Source organism: Salvelinus alpinus, chromosome 1, assembly GCF_045679555.1.
Source record: "Salvelinus alpinus chromosome 1, SLU_Salpinus.1, whole genome shotgun sequence".
NCBI lineage: Eukaryota > Metazoa > Chordata > Actinopteri > Salmoniformes > Salmonidae > Salvelinus > Salvelinus alpinus.
In genome coordinates, this window is record NC_092086.1 from 21,473,723 (window position 1) to 21,491,873 (window position 18,151).

General features: G+C 43.6%; 1 protein-coding gene across 1 annotated transcript in view; it reads right to left on the reverse strand.

Moving 5' to 3' along the window:
* Nucleotides 1-18,151, reverse strand: part of hid1a (HID1 domain containing a) — a 55,623-nt gene that overhangs the window by 6,443 nt on the left and 31,029 nt on the right. Inside the window, exons 10-14 of the mRNA XM_071393936.1 lie at nt 13,305-13,395; nt 12,035-12,186; nt 11,436-11,514; nt 9,522-9,686; nt 8,879-9,115 (exon numbers count right to left, since the gene is read on the reverse strand). Coding sequence (XP_071250037.1) covers nt 8,879-9,115; nt 9,522-9,686; nt 11,436-11,514; nt 12,035-12,186; nt 13,305-13,395 — 724 coding nt within the window. The remainder of the gene's footprint in view (nt 1-8,878; nt 9,116-9,521; nt 9,687-11,435; nt 11,515-12,034; nt 12,187-13,304; nt 13,396-18,151) is intronic.

Below are 18,151 nucleotides of genomic sequence, written 5' to 3' on the forward strand. Positions count from 1 at the left end.
CCTACCTCACCAAATGTGGTGCGGATCTGTTTTTTTTTTTCTCCTCAAAGGTATTATTCACCTCGTATCCGAAATCTACAACAGAAGCTAGCCAGAAGTTAGCCAGCTCACAAGCTAACGTGAGTAGTTCAGCTAACCACAGCTAGCGCTTATCAGCTATCCTTTAGCTCGGAAAACTATTGCCAGTTTTGTACAACGCGACTCAGACCAGAGCATACCAGACCTATTTTCTCTCCATATCCCCGGATTTTTACCGCAAGCTCTGGACATTTACACCTGGATCTTGCAGCTAACTAGCTGCTATCCGAGTGACTATTGGCTAACATCAATTCCGGAGCAAACACCAATTATCCCGGAGCTAGCCAGCTGAAGAGTTCCATCAGCCACTCCTGGGCTACAATCACCTATCCGGACCCGTTTTACTGCCGATGCGGAGCCCCACCGGGCCTTCACGACTGGGATACCGACGTTATCTGCCCGAGGGAGTTATTCAACTGGCCCCTCCATCGCGACGTAACCTGAACGCCCATATGCTAACTGCGGCCCGCTAATCGTTAGCTGTCTTGAGCATATCGGCTGCTATCTGAACAGGTCTATCAAACAATCTTACGCCGCGGGCTAGCTTAGTGGAGGCCTCACTGCTCCATCTACGGCTGCCCCCTGGACACTATGATCACTTGGCTACATAGCTGATGCTTGCTTGACTGTCCATTAATTCACGGTACTCCATTCCGTTTATTTGTGTTTTATCTGTCGGCTCTGTGCTTTAACTCAGGATCTGTGTGTAGTTAATCCGACCCTCTCTGCCTAGCCGTCGCCATTTTTACCTGCTGCTGCTGTGTTAACTGACTAGCTGCTGTTATCTCACCTGTTGTTTTAGCTAGCTCTCCCAATCAAGACCTGCAATCACTTTATGCCTTATTGTATGTCTCCCTCAAATATCAATATGCCTTGCATACTGTTGTTCAGGCTAGTTATCATTGTTTTGGTTTGCAATGGACCCCGTAGTTCCACTCTCCGTACCTCCGATACCTCCTTTGTCCCACCCCCCACACATGCGGTGACCTCACCCATTGAGACCAGCATGTCCAGAGATACAACCTCTCTTATCATCACCCAGTGCCTGGGCTTGCCTCCGCTGTACCCACGCCCCACCATACCCCTGTCTGCACATTATGCCCAGAATCTATTCTACCACGCCCATAAATCTGCTCCTTTTATTCTTTGTCCCCAACGCTCTAGGCGACCAGTTTTGATAGCCTTTAGCCGCACCCTCATCCTACTACTCCTCTGTTCCTCGGGTGATGTGGAGGTAAACCCAGGCCCTGCATGTCCCCAGTCACCCTCATTTGTTGACTTCTGTGATCGAAAAAGCCTTGGCCTCATGCATGTCAACATCAGAAGCCTCCTCCCTAAGTTTGCCTTACTCACCGCTTTAGCACACTCTGCCAACCCTGATGTCCTTGCCGTGTCCGAATCCTGGCTTAGGAAGGCCACCAAAAATTCTGAGATTTCCATACCCAACTATAACACTTTCCGTCAAGATAGAACTGCCAAAGGGGGAGGAGTTGCAATCTACTGCAGAGATAGCCTGCAAAGTTCTGTCATACTTTCCAGGTCTATGCCCAAACAGTTCGAACTTCTAATTTTAAAAATTAATCTCTCCAGAAATAAGTCTCTCACTGTTGCCGCCTGCTACCGACCCCCCTCAGCTCCCAGCTGTGCCCTGGACACCATCTGTGAATTGATCGCTCCCCATCTAGCTTCAGAGTTTGTTCTGTTAGGTGACCTAAACTGGGATATGCTTAACACCCCGGCAGTCCTACAATCCAAGCTTGATGCCCTCAATCTCACACAAATCATCAAGGAACCCACCAGGTACAACCCTAAATCCGTAAACATGGGCACCCTTATAGACATTATCCTGACCAACCTGCCCTCCAAATACACCTCTGCTGTCTTCAATCAAGATCTCAGTGATCACTGCCTCATTGCCTGTATCCGCCACGGGTCCGCGGTCAAACGACCACCCCTCATCACTGTCAAACGCTCCCTAAAACACTTCTGCGAGCAGGCCTTTCTAATCGACCTGGCCCGGGTACCCTGGAAGGATATTGACCTCATCCCGTCAGTTGAGGATGCCTGGTCATTCTTTAAATGTTACTTCCTCACCATATTAGACAAGCATGCTCCGTTCAAAAAATGCAGAACCAAGAACAGATATAGCCCTTGGTTCACTCCAGACCTGACTGCCCTCGACCAGCACAAAAACATCCTGTGGCGAACTGCAATAGCATCGAAGAGCCCCCGCGATATGCAACTGTTCAGGGAAGTCAGGAACCAATACACGCAGTCAGTCAGGAAAGCAAAGGCCAGCTTTTTCAAGCAGAAATTTGCATCCTGTAGCTCTAACTCCAAAAAGTTCTGGGATACTGTAAAGTCCATGGAGAACAAGAGCACCTCCTCCCAGCTGCCCACTGCACTGAGGCTAGGTAACACGGTCACCACCGATAAATCCGTGATAATCGAAGACTTCAACAAGCATTTCTCAATGGCTGGCCATGCCTTCCTCCTGGCGACTCCAACCTTGGCCAACAGCCCCGCCCCCTCCGCTGCTACTCGACCAAGCCTCCCCAGCTTCTCCTTTACCCAAATCCAGATAGCAGATGTTCTGAAAGAGCTGGAAAACCTGGACCCATACAAATCAGCTGGGCTTGACAATCTGGACCCCCTATTTCTGAAACTGTCCGCCGCCATTGTCGCACCCCCTATCACCAGCCTGTTCAACCTCTCCTTCGTATCATCTGAGATCCCCAAGGATTGGAAAGCTGCCGCGGTCATCCCCCTCTTCAAAGGGGGAGACACCCTGGACCCAAACTGTTACAGACCTATATCCATCCTGCCCTGCCTATCTAAGGTCTTCGAAAGCCAAGTCAACAAACAGATCACTGACCATCTCGAATCCCACCGTACCTTCTCCGCTGTGCAATCCGGTTTCCGAGCCGGTCATGGGTGCACCTCAGCCACGCTCAAGGTACTAAACGATATCATAACCGCCATCGATAAAAGACATTACTGTGCAGCCGTCTTCATCGACCTGGCCAAGGCTTTCGACTCTGTCAATCACCATATTCTTATCGGCAGACTCAGTAGCCTCGGTTTTTCTAATGACTGCCTTGCCTGGTTCACCAACTACTTTGCAGACAGAGTTCAGTGTGTCAAATCGGAGGGCATGTTGTCCGGTCCTCTGGCAGTCTCTATGGGGGTACCACAGGGTTCAATTCTCGGGCCGACTCTTTTCTCTGTATACATCAATGATGTTGCTCTTGCTGCGGGCGATTCCCTGATCCACCTCTACGCAGACGACACCATTCTATATACTTCCGGCCCTTCCTTGGACACTGTACTATCTAACCTCCAGACGAGCTTCAATGCCATACAACACTCCTTCCGTGGCCTCCAACTGCTCTTAAACGCTAGTAAAACCAAATGCATGCTTTTCAACCGTTCGCTGCCTGCACCCGCACGCCCGACTAGCATCACCACCCTGGACGGTTCCGACCTAGAATATGTGGACATCTATAAGTACCTAGGTGTCTGGCTAGACTGCAAACTCTCCTTCCAGACTCATATCAAACATCTCCAATCCAAAATCAAAGCAAGAATCGGCTTTCTATTCCGCAACAAAGCCTCCTTCACTCACGCCGCCAAACTTACCCTAGTAAAACTGACTATCCTACCGATCCTCGACTTCGGCGATGTCATCTACAAAATAGCTTCCAATACTCTACTCAGCAAACTGGATGCAGTTTATCACAGTGCCATTCGTTTTGTTACTAAAGCACCTTATACGACCCACCACTGCGACCTGTATGCCCTAGTCGGCTGGCCCTCGCTACATGTTCGTCGTCAGACCCACTGGCTCCAGGTCATCTACAAGGCTATGCTAGGTAAAGTGCCGCCTTATCTCAGTTCACTGGTCACGATGGCTACACCCACCCGCAACACGCGCTCCAGCAGGTGTATCTCACTGATCATCCCTAAAGCCAAAACCTCATTTGGACGCCTTTCCTTCCAGTTCTCTGCTGCCTGCGACTGGAACGAATTGCAAAAATCTCTGAAGTTGGAGACTTTTATCTCCCTCAACAACTTTAAAAATCTGCTATCCGAGCAGCTAACCGATCGCTGCAGCTGTACATAGTCCATCTGTAAACTACCCACCCAATTTACCTACCTCACCCCCCATACTGCTTTTATTTATTTACTTTTCTGCTCTTTTGCACACCAGTATCTCTTCTTGCACATGATCATCTGATGATTTATCACTCCAGTGTTAATCTGCTAAATTGTAATTATTCGATTTATTGCCTACCTCATGCCTTTTGCACACATTGTATATAGATTCTCTTTTTTTTCTACCATGTTATTGACTTGTTTATTGTTTACTCCATGTGTAACTCTGTGTTGTCTGTTCACACTGCTATGCTTTATCTTGGCCAGGTCGCAGTTGCAAATGAGAACTTGTTCTCAACTAGCCTACCTGGTTAAATAAAGGTGAAATAAAAAAAATAAAAAAAAATAAAAAATAAAAATAAGAGTTGTGTTGAGAGAGTCCATATGGGGGAGGTGCAGTTGTGTACCTGGTATAGAATCCTGGTAGTGATCAGATAGTAGTTGTAGATACAGTAGTTATTGTACCTGGTAGTGATCAGATAGTAGTTATAGATACAGTAGTTATTATACCTGGTAGTGATCAGATAGTAGTTATAGATACAGTAGTTATTATACCTGGTAGTGATCAGATAGTAGTTATAGATACAGTAGTTATTGTACCTGGTAGTGTTCAGATAGTAGTTATAGATACAATAGGTATTGTACCTGGTAGTGATCAGATAGTAGTTATAGGTTGTGTACCTGGTATAGAATATAAGTAGTGTTCAGATAGTAGTTATAGATAGGTGGTCATACAGGGTTTTTTATGGATCAAAAATGGGCTTAGGTGGTGGGCGTGGCAATGGGCACGGTCAGCACGGCTGAATTTCAGAGGCCTCCATCTTGGTATTTAAAACAATATTTTTTTTGCAATTTTAGTATTTTTAAGACAATTTCCAGCAATTCTCAGTATTTGTCCATGGAACCGAGATACATTTTTGCAATGTTAAAGTTAATTTCCTGCAATTCTACACATTTTGCCATGGAGCTGAGAGAAAATGTTGCAATTTTAAAGCTAATTTCCAGGGATTCTACATATTCTGCCATGGAGCTGAGAGGAAATGTTGGTTTTAAAGCTAATTTCCAGGGATCTACATATTCTGCAATGGAGCTGAGAGAAAATGTTGCAGTTTTAAAATTAATTTGCTGCAATTCTAAACTCTTTGCTAAATTCTATGCATTTTGCCATGGATAACGCTGTGCTATTTTGAACAAACTTAATAACAAAATAAATATACTGTTAAATTCATTGTTTTTTGAATTTTCTATTGCCCTGACTTTCTAGCTTTTATTTTGCTGATTGTTAGTTCTCAAAGATTATATTCTAAAAATGTATATACAGTGCCTTGTGAAAGTCTTCACCCCCTTAGCATTTCTCCTACTTTGTTGCCTTACAACCTGGAATTAAAATGGATTTTTTGGCAGTTTGTATCATTTGATATATACAACATGCCTACCACTTTGAAGATGCTAAATATTTTTTCTTGTGAAACAATAAATAAATAAGACAAAAAACCTGAAAACTTGAGTGTGCATAACTATTCTCCCCCCCAACGTCAATACTTTGTAGAGACATCTTTTCCAGCAATTACAGCTGCAAGTCTCTTGGGATATGTCTCTATAAGCTTGGCACATCTAGCTACTGGGATTTTTGCCCATTCTTCAAGGCAAAACTGCTCCAGCTCCTTCAAGTTGGATGGGTTCCTGCTGGTGTACAGCAGTCTTTAAGTAATACCATAGATTCTCAATTGGATTGAGGTCTGGGCTTTGACTAGGCCATTCCAAGACATTTACATGTTTCCCCTTAAATCACTTGAGTGTTGCTTTAGCAGTATGCTTAGGGTCATTGTCCTGCTGGAAGGTCCTAGTCTCAAATCTCTGGAAGACTGAAACAGGTTTCCCTCAAGAATTTCCCTGTATTTAGCACCATCCATCATTCCTTCAACTCTGACCAGTTTCCCAGTCCCTGCCGATGAAAAACATCCCTACAGCGTGATGCTGCCACCACCATGCTTCACTGTGGGGATGGTGTTCTCGGGTGATGAGAGTTGTTGGGTTTGTGCCAAACATAGCGTTTTCCTTGATGGCCAAAAAGCTCAGTTTTAGTCTCAACTGACCATAGTACCTTCTTCCATATGTTTGGGTAAGTCTCCCACATGCTTTTTGGTGAACACCAAACGTGTTTGCTTATTTTATTCTTTAAGTAATGTCCATTACATGACATTCAAATAAAAATCTATTTACATTACATGTTGTAATGCAACAAAATAGGAAAAACGCCAAGGCACTGACATTCCATTATCTTTTCTACATACTTTATATCTGGCTTCAGTAGTTTGAGTTTACACTAAAAGCGTTTTTTCACCCTGAAAATTTATAATATAAAATACACAAATATATATACAGTATATACAATACCTACTCATTCAAGGGTTTTTCTTAATTTTTTATATTTTCTACATTGTAGAATAATAGTGAATACATCAAAACTATGAAATAACACATATGGCATGATGTAGTAACCAAAAGAGTATTAAACAAATCAAAATATATTTGATATTTGAGATTCTTCAAAGTAGCCACCCTTTGCCTTGATGACAGCTTTGCACACTCTTGGCATTCTCTCAGCCAGCTTCATGAGGTAGTCACCTGAACGCATTTCAATTAACAAGTGTGCCTTGTTAACTAAAGGTGAAATAAAAAAAATAAAAAATAAAGTGAAGCATTGCAATACTGCACAATAAAGTCTGCCCAAATGTGCCGAATTGGTCAATTGATACATTTTCAAGTACATACATATAGAGAACATACAAAAATTATATGGTAATACAAAATATAAGTTTACACACTCCCAGGAATGTCATACATGATGGATAATTAACTTCCTTCTTAATACGTTTGAACAAATCAGTTGTGTTGTAACAAGTTAGGTGTGGTATACAGAAGATAGCCCTATTTTGTAAAAGACCAAGTCAATATTACAGCTCATATAAGCAAAGTGAAACGACAGTCCATCATTACTTCAGTCAATCCGGTACATTTCAAAAACTTTGAAAGTTTCTTCAAGTGCGGTCGCGAAAACCATCAGGCGCTATGATGAAACTTGCTTTCATGAGGAAGTTTCATCATAGGAAAGGAAGACCCAGAAAAAGAAGACCCAGACTTACCTCTGCTGCAGAGGATAAGTACATTAGAGTTACCAGCCTCAGAAATTGCAGCACAAATAAATGCTTCACAGAGTTCAAGTAACAGACACTTCTCAACATCAACTGTTCAGAGGAGACTGCGTGAATCAGGTCTTCGTGGTCAAATTGCTGCAAAGAAACCGCTTCTAAAGGACACCAGTAATAAGAAGAGACTGACTTGGGCCAAGAAACACGAGGAATGGACATTAGACCAGTGGAAATCTATCCTTTGGTCTGAATTTGAGATTTTTGGTTCCAACCGCCGTGTCTTTGTGAGATGCAGAGTAGGTGAACGGATGATCTCCGCATGTGTGGTTCTCACCGTGAAGCATGGAGGAGGAGGTGTAATGGTGTGGGGGTGCTTTGCTGGTGACATTGTCTGTGATTTATTTAGAATTCAAGGCACACTTAACCAGCATGGCTACCACAGCTTTCTGCAGTGATACGCCATCCCATCTGGTTTGTGCTTAGTGGGACTATCATTTACTTTTCAACAGGACAATGACACAACATACCTCCAGGCTGTGTAAGAGCTATTTGACCAAGAAGGAGAGTGATGGAGTACTGCATCAGATGACATGGCCTCCACAATTACCCGACCTCAACCCAATTGAGATGGTTTCGGATGAGTTGGACCGCAGAGTGAAGGAAAAGTTGCCAAGTGCTCAGCATGTGGGAACTCCTTCAAGACTGTTGGAAAAGCATTCCAGGTGAAGCTGGTTGAGAGAATGCCAAGCGTGTGCAAAGCTGTCATCAAGGCAAAGGGTGACTACTTTGAATAATCTAAAATATATTTAGATTTGTTTAACACAAAATGATTAGGCGGCCTGCCCAAGTGTTTCAATGGCAGAAAAATCCCTGGTTATAGATAGCTATAAAGTGCCTTCGGAAAGCATTCAAAACCCTTGACTTTTTCCACATTTTGTTACGTTACAGCCTTAATCTAAAATGTATTAAATAAAGCAATTTCCTACACACAATACCCTTAAATGACAAAGCGAAAAAAAAATCAAATATGGCCTCCCAAGTGGCGCAGTGAAATAAAAAAATTAAAAATACAAAAATAGAGCTTGAGAGGATCTACAGAGAAGAATGGGAGAAACTTGTATTTGAGAAACCCCAAAAACACTTGTATTTGAGAAACCCCAAATACAAGTGTACCAAGCTTGTAGAGTCATACCCAAGAAGACTCGAGGCTGTAATCGCTGCCAAAGGTGCTTCAACTAAGTACTGAGTAAAGGGTCTGAATACTTATGTAAATGTTATATTTCATTTTTATTTTTTATAAATTAGCAAAAATGTATAAAAAACTGTTTTTTCTTTGTTATTATGGGGTATTGTGTGTAGATTGATGAGAAAAAAGATTTAATCAATTTTAGAATAAGGCTGTAACGTAACAAAATGTGGATACAGTCAAGGGGTCTGAATACTTTCCGAAGGCACTGTATATAAGTTGTTATAGTTATAGATCAGTGGTGTACCTGGTATAGCGACCAGGCTGGTCTTCAGCGTTCCTGGCTCGGCGGGGACGGCTGGACGGGAACCCTCCATGGACACCGTCTCCTGGGAGCTGGTACGGGAGATGCCGGTGATGGCATCCGGTGACTTTCTCTTCCTCAGCAAGGCCTTCTGGATGGAGGCGGGGTCGGACGGCAGGTTGGCCAACTGATGGAACAAGTTGCGTTTGCGGATAATGGCGTAGACTAGGTTACAGTTTCCTGGAAGATAATTGCAAGTTTAAGAGCAAGGGATTATGAGGGTTACATTGATACGACACAGCAGCACATCAAAGGCAGGCAGTGAATAGTCCTTCTACTGACTGAACCCACAGAAAGTAAGAAACATATAAATAGACTAATTACAATTCCTGTTCATATTGTATTTATTTTTCCATGGAACAGTGAGGAATTGAGAGCCGGAGATAGATTATAGAGGGGCCCAGGTAGGAGAGTGGCAGAGACAGGCTCAAACCCCGTCGCTAGCTGGTATCTGTGGCCCGAAGTCGGCAGCAATACTAACAGACCAGACTCCAGCAGGACTAAATACAGTCTTATGCTATTCTACGAAGTCAGACATGTAACCTGTTCTGAGAGGAGCAGGCTGGGTAAACACTAATCCTCTCACCATCAAACTGGTACTGGATGATGTTGTTGAAGGCCTCCAGCAGGAAGAAGACAAGATGGTGGTTCTGGGAGGCGGAGAAGAGGAACCAGTTGGTGGAGAAGGCTTCCAAGAGGTGGAGCAGCTTGTTGGCTGCCACCATGGACAGACTCTTCAGGTAGGGAGACACTGTGGAGGAGAGGGAGGAGGAGTCATTCAGGTAGGAAGACACTGTGGAGGAGAGGGAGGAGGAGTCATTCAGGTAGGGAGACACTGTGGAGGAGAGGGAGGAGGAGTCATTCAGGTAGGGAGACACTGTGGAGGAGAGGGAGGAGGAGTCATTCAGGTAGGAAGACACTGTGGAGGAGAGGGAGGAGGAGTCATTCAGGTAGGAAGACACTGTGGAGGAGAGGGAGGAGGAGTCATGACACTGTGGAGGAGAGGGAGGAGGAGTCATTCAGGTAGGAAGACACTGTGGAGGAGAGGGAGGAGGAGTCATTCAGGTAGGAAGACACTGTGGAGGAGAGGGAGGAGGAGTCATTCAGGTAGGGAGATACTGTGGAGGAGAGGGAGGAGGAGTCATTCAGGTAGGAAGACACTGTGGATGAGAGGGAGGAGGAGTCATTCAGGTAGGAAGACACTGTGGAGGAGAGGGAGGAGGAGTTATGACACTGTGGAGGAGAGGGAGGAGGAGTCATTCAGGTAGGAAGACACTGTGGAGGAGAGGGAGGAGGAGTCATTCAGGTAGGAAGACACTGTGGAGGAGAGGGAGGAGGAGTCATGACACTGTGGAGGAGAGGGAGGAGGAGTCATTCAGGTAGGGAGACACAGTGGAGGAGAGGGAGGAGGAGTCATTGGTAGAGATACTGTACATTTTGACCACAGATTGAGCCTAATCCTAGCTAGACTAAAAAGCAAGTAACATCTCAATATGCATGTACAGCATCTAAGAATGACTTCATGAGTACATCTGTTTGGGTGTTTAAGGTGATCTCAGGGACTGTTCCAAAGTAATGTAACTGTTCAATACCTCAGAACTTTCTGTGAGGCTGAGGTTACAACAAGGACTGTAGATGTTTCCTGTGGACCGGATTGTCTCATGATGACGTGTTGTTGTGCTGATTGTAGCCTACTATATGTTTTAAATGTTGTAACGCTGTAATGACTACTGCTGTAATGTAACGCTGTAACGCTGTAATGTAACGCTGTAATGACTACTGCTGTAATGTAACGCTGTAACGCTGTAATGTAACGCTGTAATGACTACTGCTGTAATGTAACGCAGTAACGCTGTAACGCTGTAACGCTGTAATGACTACTGCTGTAATGTAACGCTGTAATGCTGTAGTGTAACGCTGTAATGCTGTAATGTAACGCTGTAACACTGTAATGTAACGCTGTAACGCTGTAATGTAACGCTGTAACGCTGTAATGACTACTGCTGTAATGTAACGCTGTAACGCTGTAATGTAACGCTGTAATGTAACGCTGTAACGCTGTAATGTAACGCTGTAATGTAACGCTGTAACGCTGTAATGACTACTGCTGTAATGTAACGCTGTAATGTAACGCTGTAACGCTGTAATGTAACGCTGTAACGCTGTAATGAACTGCTGTAATGACTACTGCTGTAATGTAACGCTGTAACGCTGTAATGTAACGCTGTAACGCTGTAATGACTACTGCTGTAATGACTACTGCTGTAATGTAACGCTGTAACGCTGTAATGACTACTGCTGTAATGTAACGCTGTAACACTGTAATGTAACGCTGTAACGCTGTAATGACTACTGCTGCCTTCTTGGCTAGGTCTCTTTTGTAAAATAGACTATGTATCTCAATGGGACTTTCCTGGTTAAATGAAGGTTAAATAAATAAATAAATAAAGAACCATGTGCATATTTGACCAGCAGATGGAGCCAGTGCAGAGCTACTCGCCATTCACTACGATGGTGAGCAGGCAGTCAAAGAGAGGCTGTAGACGCTGGTGGCCACTGGTGATGATCTTGTGGAACACCTGGAGATCACACAGAGAGGTACAGACATAGAGATAGAATTACTAGAAGGGACAAGGGCAATTTGACTGGAACACTTATGGGTACACTCAATCGCCGTCAAGCCATCCATCAGAGAACATTTATTGACTTGAATGTCTGTTGTAGCAATTCTATTTCTATAGGACCTGGACTCAAATAGTATTTGTTTCCATTCAAATGCTTTATCTGCGCTTCATTGATCTAGCTTGGCGCAATGGAACCAATGGGAGAGTCCCAATAGAGATAACCCCGCCAATTTGGCACTCCAGGCTCAATTACAAATATTTGAATTAAATACTATTTGAATCTAAGTGTAATAAAGACACCAAGCTATAACTAGAGAGGCGTTTTAATTAACACATAGAGGCAGATCACAGAAAATGTCATATTGCCTGCAGAATTCATCCATTTGCTACAGTCACACTGTATTCCACAGAGATATATTCTATTCATTCTATATCTATGCTGTAGCCTACTGTAACTTGTATGGCAGAGTCTTACTACTATGAGCAGGTCGGCGTGGGTCCCTGTAAACACTGGGATGTCCATAGGTACGTGGACGGAGTAGGGCTTGTTGAGACGCACGCCAAAGTTCCTCTCTCCACTCAGCAGTAGCAGGATGAAGACACCGATGTGCATGAGACCCACACGGGCTGTAGCAGAAACACGTACGCACATACACGCTCACACACACACGCTCACACACACACACACACACACACACACACACACACACACACACACACACACACACACACACACACACACACACACACACACACACACACACACACACACACACACACACACACACACACACACACACACGAGCGAGAGACAATCACTAAAACCATTACCAAGGCATACGTAAATAAAGCAGACATTCACAGCCGTTAGCAGATATATAGTATATTCCAGTCCCTTCAGACAGATATATAGTATATTCCAGTCCCTACAGGCAGATATATAGTATATTCCAGTCCCTACAGACAGATATATAGTATATTCCAGTCCCTACAGACAGATATATAGTATATTCCAGTCCCTACAGACAGATATATAGTATATTCCAGTCCCTACAGACAGATATATAGTATATTCCAGTCCCTACAGACAGATATATAGTATATTCCAGTCCCTACAGACAGATATATAATATATTCCAGTCCCTTCAGACAGATATATAATATATTCCAGTCCCTACAGACAGATATATAATATATTCCAGTCCCTACAGACAGATATATAGTATATTCCAGTCCCTACAGGCAGATATATAGTATATTCCAGTCCCTACAGACAGATATATAGTATATTCCAGTCCCTACAGATAGATATATAGTATATTCCAGTCCCTACAGACAGATATATAGTATATTCCAGTCCCTACAGGCAGATATATAGTATATTCCAGTCCCTACAGACAGATATATAGTATATTCCAGTCCCTACAGACAGATATATAGTATATTCCAGTCCCTTCAGACAGATATATAATATATTCCAGTCCCTACAGACAGATATATAGTATATTCCAGTCCCTACAAACTATACTGACACCCTGCCATCATTCATAGGATAGGTCTGTCTGTGTGTGTGTGTGTGTGTGTGTGTGTGTGTGTGTGTGTGTGTGTGTGTGTGTGTGTGTGTGTGTGTGTGTGTGTGTGTGTGTGTGTGTGTGTGTGTGTGTGTGTGTGTGTGTGTGTGTGTGTGTGTGTGTGTGTGTGTGTGTGTGTGTGTGTGTGTGTGTGTGTCTACAGACTGTACTCACACTGGTCGGCCCGGGCGTCATTAAGGTAGAAGAGGATGGGTACCAAGATGTCCAGAACATCACTGCTCTTCAATACAAAGAACAGGAACTTCTGTGATGGGCAGAGAGACGGTGGTATGGGTTATTAGAATGTGATGCGTGTTTGTTTCTCTGTTGAGGGCAGGCTATTCCTCTATTCTATCTCTGTTGAGAGCAGGCTATTCCTCTATTCTATCTCTGTTGAGAGCAGGCTATTCCTCTATTCTATCTCTGTTGAGAGCAGGCTATTCCTCTATTCTATCTCTGTTGAGAGCAGGCTATTCCTCTATTCTATCTCTGTTGAGAGCAGGCTATTCCTCTATTCTATCTCTGTTGAGAGCAGGCTATTCCTCTATTCTATCTCTGTTGAGAGCAGGCTATTCCTCTATTCTATCTCTGTTGAGAGCAGGCTATTCCTCTATTCTATCTCTGTTGAGAGCAGGCTATTCCTCTATTCTATCTCTGTTGAGAGCAGGCTATTCCTCTATTCTATCTCTGTTGAGAGCAGGCTATTCCTCTATTCTATCTCTGTTGAGAGCAGGCTATTCCTCTATTCTATCTCTGTTGAGGGCAGGCTATTCCTCTATTCTATCTCTGTTGAGGGCAGGCTATTCCTCTATTCTATCTCTGTTGAGGGCAGGCTATTCCTCTATTCTATCTCTGTTGAGGGACGGCTATTCCTCTATTCTATCTCTGTTGAGAGCAGGCTATTCCTCTACTCTATCTCTGTTGAGGGCAGGCTATTCCTCTATTCTATCGCTGTTGAGGGTCGGCTATTCCTCTATTCTATCTCTGTTGAGGGCAGGCTATTCCTTTATTCTATCTCTGTTGAGGGCAGGCTATTTCTCTATTCTATCTCTGTTGAGGGCAGGCTATTCCTCTATTCTATCTCTGTTGAGGGCAGGCTATTTCTCTATTCTATCTCTGTTGAGGGCAGGCTATTTCTCTATTCTATCTCTGTTGAGGGTCGGCTATTCCTCTATTCTATCTCTGTTGAGGGTCGGCTATTCCTCTATTCTATCTCTGTTGAGGGACGGCTATTCCTCTATTCTATCTCTGTTGAGGGCAGGCTATTCCTCTATTCTATCTCTGTTGAGGGCAGGCTATTCCTCTATTCTATCTCTGTTGAGGGCAGGCTATTCCTCTATTCTATCTCTGTTGAGGGTCGACTATTCCTCTATTCTATCTCTGTTGAGGGCAGGCTATTCCTCTATTCTATCTCTGTTGAGGGTCGGCTATTCCTCTATTCTATCTCTGCTGAGGGCAGGCTATTCCTCTATTCTATCTCTGTTGAGTGTCGGCTATTCCTCTATTCTATCTATGTTGAGGGCAGGCTATTCCTCTATTCTATCTCTGTTGAGGGCAGGCTATTCCTCTATTCTATCTCTGTTGAGGGTAGGCTATTCCTCTATTCTATCTCTGTTGAGAGCAGGCTATTCCTCTATTCTATCTCTGTTGAGGGCAGGCTATTCCTCTATTCTATCTCTGTTGAGAGCAGGCTATTCCTCTATTCTATCTCTGTTGAGGGCAGGCTATTCCTCTATTCTATCTCTGTTGAGGGCAGGCTATTCCTCTATTCTATCTCTGTTGAGGGCAGGCTATTCCTCTATTCTATCTCTGTTGAGGGACGGCTATTCCTCTATTCTATCTCTGTTGAGAGCAGGCTATTCCTCTACTCTATCTCTGTTGAGGGCAGGCTATTCCTCTATTCTATCTCTGTTGAGGGCAGGCTATTCCTCTATTCTATCTCTGTTGAGGGCAGGCTATTCCTCTATTCTATCTCTGTTGAGGGACGGCTATTCCTCTATTCTATCTCTGTTGAGAGCAGGCTATTCCTCTATTCTATCTCTGTTGAGAGCAGGCTATTCCTCTATTCTATCTCTGTTGAGAGCAGGCTATTCCTCTATTCTATCTCTGTTGAGGGCAGGCTATTCCTCTATTCTATCTCTGTTGAGGGCAGGCTATTCCTCTATTCTATCTCTGTTGAGGGCAGGCTATTCCTCTATTCTATCTCTGTTGAGGGACGGCTATTCCTCTATTCTATCTCTGTTGAGAGCAGGCTATTCCTCTACTCTATCTCTGTTGAGGGCAGGCTATTCCTCTATTCTATCTCTGTTGAGGGCAGGCTATTCCTCTATTCTATCTCTGTTGAGGGCAGGCTATTCCTCTATTCTATCTCTGTTGAGGGACGGCTATTCCTCTATTCTATCTCTGTTGAGAGCAGGCTATTCCTCTACTCTATCTCTGTTGAGGGCAGGCTATTCCTCTATTCTATCGCTGTTGAGGGCCGGCTATTCCTCTATTCTATCTCTGTTGAGGGCAGGCTATTCCTTTATTCTATCTCTGTTGAGGGCAGGCTATTTCTCTATTCTATCTCTGTTGAGGGCAGGCTATTCCTCTATTCTATCTCTGTTGAGGGCAGGCTATTTCTCTATTCTATCTCTGTTGAGGGTCGGCTATTCCTCTATTCTATCTCTGTTGAGGGTCGGCTATTCCTCTATTCTATCTCTGTTGAGGGACGGCTATTCCTCTATTCTATCTCTGTTGAGGGCAGGCTATTCCTCTATTCTATCTCTGTTGAGAGCAGGCTATTCCTCTATTCTATCTCTGTTGAGAGCAGGCTATTCCTCTATTCTATCTCTGTTGAGGGCAGGCTATTCCTCTATTCTATCTCTGTTGAGGGCAGGCTATTCCTCTATTCTATCTCTGTTGAGGGCAGGCTATTCCTCTATTCTATCTCTGTTGAGGGACGGCTATTCCTCTATTCTATCTCTGTTGAGAGCAGGCTATTCCTCTACTCTATCTCTGTTGAGGGCAGGATATTCCTCTATTCTATCGCTGTTGAGGGTATTCCTCTATTCTATCTCTGTTGAGAGCTATTCCTCTATTCTATCTCTGTTGAGGGCAGGCTATTCCTCTATTCTATCTCTGTTGAGGGCAGGCTATTTCTCTATTCTATCTCTGTTGAGGGCAGGCTATTCCTCTATTCTATCTCTGTTGAGGGCAGGCTATTTCTCTATTCTATCTCTGTTGAGGGCAGGCTATTTCTCTATTCTATCTCTGTTGAGGGTCGGCTATTCCTCTATTCTATCTCTGTTGAGGGTCGGCTATTCCTCTATTCTATCTCTGTTGAGGGACGGCTATTCCTCTATTCTATCTCTGTTGAGAGCAGGCTATTCCTCTACTCTATCTCTGTTGAGGGCAGGCTATTCCTCTATTCTATCGCTGTTGAGGGTCGGCTATTCCTCTATTCTATCTCTGTTGAGGGCAAGCTATTCCTCTATTCTATCTCTGTTGAGGGCAGGCTATTTCTCTATTCTATCTCTGTTGAGGGCAGGCTATTCCTCTATTCTATCTCTGTTGAGGGCAGGCTATTTCTCTATTCTATCTCTGTTGAGGGCAGGCTATTTCTCTATTCTATCTCTGTTGAGGGTCGGCTATTCCTCTATTCTATCTCTGTTGAGGGTCGGCTATTCCTCTATTCTATCTCTGTTGAGGGACGGCTATTCCTCTATTCTATCTCTGTTGAGGGCAGGCTATTCCTCTATTCTATCTCTGTTGAGGGCAGGCTATTCCTCTATTCTATCTCTGTTGAGGGCAGGCTATTCCTCTATTCTATCTCTGTTGAGGGTAGGCTATTCCTCTATTCTATCTCTGTTGACGGTAGGCTATTCCTCTATTCTATTTCTGTTGAGGGTTGGCTATTCCTCTATTCTATCTCTGCTGAGGGCAGGCTATTCCTCTATTCTATCTCTGTTGAGTGTCGGCTATTCCTCTATTCTATCTATGTTGAGGGCAGGCTATTCCTCTATTCTATCTCTGTTGAGGGCAGGCTATTCCTCTATTCTATCTCTGTTGAGGGTAGGCTATTCCTCTATTATATCTCTGTTGAGGGTAGGCTATTCCTCTATTCTATCTCTGTTGACGGTAGGCTATTCCTCTATTCTATCTCTGTTGAGGGTAGGCTATTCCTCTATTCTATCTCTGTTGAGGGCAGGCTATTCCTCTAGTCTATTTTGACTCTTTTATTGATTTTCAATTAAGATTTCGGCTACTAAATGTAACATTACTGTCAATATGGTATATTATGTATGTGCCTGTCTTCTACCTGTTGTGTATATTCACTGATGATGTCAAAATGGTATATTATGTATGTACCTGTCTTCTACCTGTTGTGTATTTACTGATGATGTCAATATGGTATATTATGTATGTACCTGTCTTCTACCTGTTGTGTATATTCACTGATGATGTCAAAATGGTATATTATGTATGTACCTGTCTTCTACCTGTTGTGTATTCACTGATGATGTCAATATGGTATATTATGTACGTATGTACAGTTGAAGTCGGAAGTTTACATACACCTTAGCCAAATACATTTAAACTCAGTTTTTCACAAGGTCAGTTAGGATCACCACTTGATTTTAAGAATGTGAAATGTCAGAATAATGGTAGAGAGAATGATTTATTTCAGCTTTGATTTCTTTCATCACATTCCCAGTGGGTCAGAAGTTTACATACACTCAATTAGTATTTGGTAGCATGGCCTTTAAATTGTTTAACTTGGGTCAAACGTTTCGGGTAGCCTTCCACAAGCTTCCCACAAGTTGGGTGGATTTTGGTCCATTCCTCCTGACAGAGCTGATGTAACTGAGTCAGGTTTGTAGGCCTCCTTGCTTGCACACACTTTTTCAGTTCTGCCCACAAATCTTCTATGGGATTGAGGTCAGGGCTTTGTGATGGCCACTTCAATACCTTGACTTTGTTGTCTTTAAGCCCTTTTGCCACAACTTTGGAAGTATGCTTGGGGTCATTGTCCATTTGGA